This window comes from Gavialis gangeticus, unplaced genomic scaffold, assembly GCF_001723915.1.
Source record: "Gavialis gangeticus isolate Ggan-Ray unplaced genomic scaffold, GavGan_comp1, whole genome shotgun sequence".
NCBI lineage: Eukaryota > Metazoa > Chordata > Crocodylia > Gavialidae > Gavialis > Gavialis gangeticus.
Window position 1 is genome coordinate 54,112,231 of NW_017728992.1, and position 2,896 is coordinate 54,115,126.

The 2,896-nt window shown below is 38.2% G+C and overlaps 1 protein-coding gene across 1 annotated transcript in view; it reads left to right on the forward strand.

Moving 5' to 3' along the window:
* The window catches only part of SYCP2L (synaptonemal complex protein 2 like), a 75,165-nt gene that overhangs the window by 4,696 nt on the left and 67,573 nt on the right, over positions 1 to 2,896 (forward strand). The window contains exons 5-8 of the mRNA XM_019522537.1: positions 441 to 465; positions 1,489 to 1,574; positions 1,685 to 1,773; positions 2,082 to 2,116. Of these exons, the coding sequence (XP_019378082.1) occupies positions 441 to 465; positions 1,489 to 1,574; positions 1,685 to 1,773; positions 2,082 to 2,116 (235 nt within the window). The remainder of the gene's footprint in view (positions 1 to 440; positions 466 to 1,488; positions 1,575 to 1,684; positions 1,774 to 2,081; positions 2,117 to 2,896) is intronic.

Sequence of the window (2,896 nt, forward strand, 5' to 3'; positions counted from 1 at the left end):
TTTTTTTTTTTTTTTTTTTAAGAGTAGTGGCCATTTCCAATACCTATACATCTGTTTTTATTATGTTTTAGAAATTTTAATTACAAACTTTCATATATTGGAGTACAACTGTAGGAAAGGTACTTTTATTTTTATTTTGGTGTTGACTCTTGGAGCTTGTGAATAGTTGATTTGTATAACTTTTCCTGTACACGCAGGTATTATAGAAAAGATGACATTTTGTTTTACTGTACAGCTCTATTGAGGTACATATTATTTATCACAACTGCAGGCAAAATAATCTTTACACCTATGCATTGCTTAGCATTTAAGACACTCAAACACTGTGGATGGGGTGTAGTAGGAATATAAGCCCCAAAAGTTTTTTGGGGGGAGTTGTGAGCAGCTCATGTGGCTGTGTATAGCATGTGTTTAATGTAGATTCTATTCTCTTTCATCAGGTGATTTGCAAGTGTGACAATGAAGGTCAGTGACTTCCCCAGTATCATTAACCTAAACCATGTCTTAACAACATTTTCCTTTATCATTTAAACAGGATTTTGTTCAAAGTTATGTCTGATTCCTTGCAGGAAGTTTTGAAATAACATACAAATAAGAATATTATTTAGTGATTCTCGGAAAGTTATCAAGGATGTCCAGCTTTCCTAGCATTGTATTAAAGTTTTGGTGTGTTAGCAACAGGTATTTCTCTTGTTGCAAGGTAAATGGTACTGTTCAAATGACTTTGCCTTGTGTAAAACACTGAAGTTTCCTATGTCTGAAGCTTTTTTTTTTTTAATTGGCATAGGAAAAAGGATGAACTGTTAATTTCAGCTGAAATGGCTGGCATTATTTTATGATCATTTGTACCAGAATATAGGAATAGAGTTCTGGATTCATAAGACTCATTGGGTTGGGAAAGGGGTGGGAGTGGTATCTATGTATTAGTGAGATGCAAAACATGTGCTGTCTCCTCTGCTTTAAATTTAGCAGGCTATAAGAGGAATAAGCATGGCATTCTTTAGACCAGTGGTTCTCAACCATTTGCACCTTTCCCATGTATGTAAGGTCAAAAAATCCTGGTCCCACTGGTCGATGAGCAGGGTGGGGGTCCCCCAGCAGTTGATCAAAACGCGCGAAACCGGAAGTCCCATGGTGATGCTTCCGGTTTTGCTGCCATGACTTGGGTCCCACCTAGAGGACCTTCACGTCCACCAGTAGGACACATTCCACTGGTTGAGAAACCCTTCTTTAGACTGTGCTTAGACTTGCTTTGTCTTTGTGTTTTTTAACTCTTGGTATAACTCTTTCCTCCCCAACTTGTGTACCAACAAGTGTCTTACTGGGATAGCTTATTCCTGTACAGGGAGTTGAATATGCTGTGTTGGTAAACCCACCTTTCATACCTGCACTAGCACTAGGGGTGGCTGTACTGCTTTAACAGTGCAGTCTGTTTCAAGTGATGTTGCTCTTGTTTGTCAGATGTAACAGTTTTACCTGTTATCCTAGGGAAGAAGCAATTGCTGGAGTTATTCTTACCTGATCTAGGACAGCTAGTGACGGAAGGTAACATAAGCTGTGCTGTGCGGCAGGAGGTAAGAGTCCCAGGAAAGAAAACAAATGCAGAAGTACATGAAGTCTTAAATAAATGCATTTTAAACGATTTGTTTCTCTTCTCCCTCGCTCTTAATCCCTGCAAAAAAAGGCTTTGAGAACTTTCAACTCTTTGCTGGACAGTGTACCACGGGAGGAAAGGAAAAAAATCCCTTTATCTGAAGAAATGTGTGCACTTACGTGAGTATCCCTTCTGTCTCATACATTTAGAGCAGTTAGTTGTTGGTATAGTCAAGTTTTAACCATCTGAGACCATAATCCTTATATAACTGTTCCACTAGTGTTTGGTAACGGAAGTCTTATACGGTGTAGAGGTATGGATAAAGTTCCAAACTTTTTCATTATAACTTAGAGAGTAGCCTTAAGTTGTGTGATTGTACTTTTTTCATCATTAAGGAGAGAAATAATGCAAATGATTGATATTTTTCTGTCTGTGTCTGAGTTAGATGAAAATGGAAAGAAAAAACTAATGGGTTATGTTGTTTCAGGAAAGATCTTGCAAAAACAATTCTGGAAGTTGGTGGTAAGAAATGTCTAGCTATTATTAATTTTCCAAATTAGATTTTTTTTTTTTTTCCCTTAGAATTTTGTTTTGTGAGTTTGTTACTCAGTTTAACTTTTGGCTTTTTGGTGTACAGGCATACCTCAGATTGCGGGTTCAGTTCCAGACCACCGCAATAAAGCAAATATCGCAATAAAGCGAGTCACACAAATTTTTTGGTTTCCCAGTGCATATAAAAGTTATGTTTACACTATACTGTAGTCTATTAAGTGTGCAATAGCATTATGTCTAAAAAAACAATGTACATACCTTAATTAAAAATACTTTATTGCTAAAAAATGCTAACCATCATCTGAGCCGTCAGCGAGTCGTAATCTTTTTGCTGGTGGAGGCTTTGGCTTAAGGCTTAAGGGAATGTTGTGGCTGGTTTGATCTTCTATCCAGACCACTAAAACTTTCTCCGTATCGGCAATAAGGCTGTTTCGCTTTGTTATCATTCGTGTGTTCACTGGAGTAGCACTTTTAATTTCCTTCAAGAACTTTTCCTTTGCATTCACAGCTTGGCTAACTGTTTGGCGCAAGAGGCCTAGCTTTCGGCCTGTCTAGGCTTTCGACATGCCTTCCTCACTAAGCTTAATCATTTCTAGCTTTTGATTTAAAGTGAGAGACGTGCAACTCTTCCTTTCACTTGAACACTTAGAGGCCATTGTAGGGTTATTAATTGGCTTAATTTCAATATTGTTGTGTCTCAGGGAATAGGGAGGCCCGAGGAGAGGGAGAGAGATGGGGGAACGGCCGGTC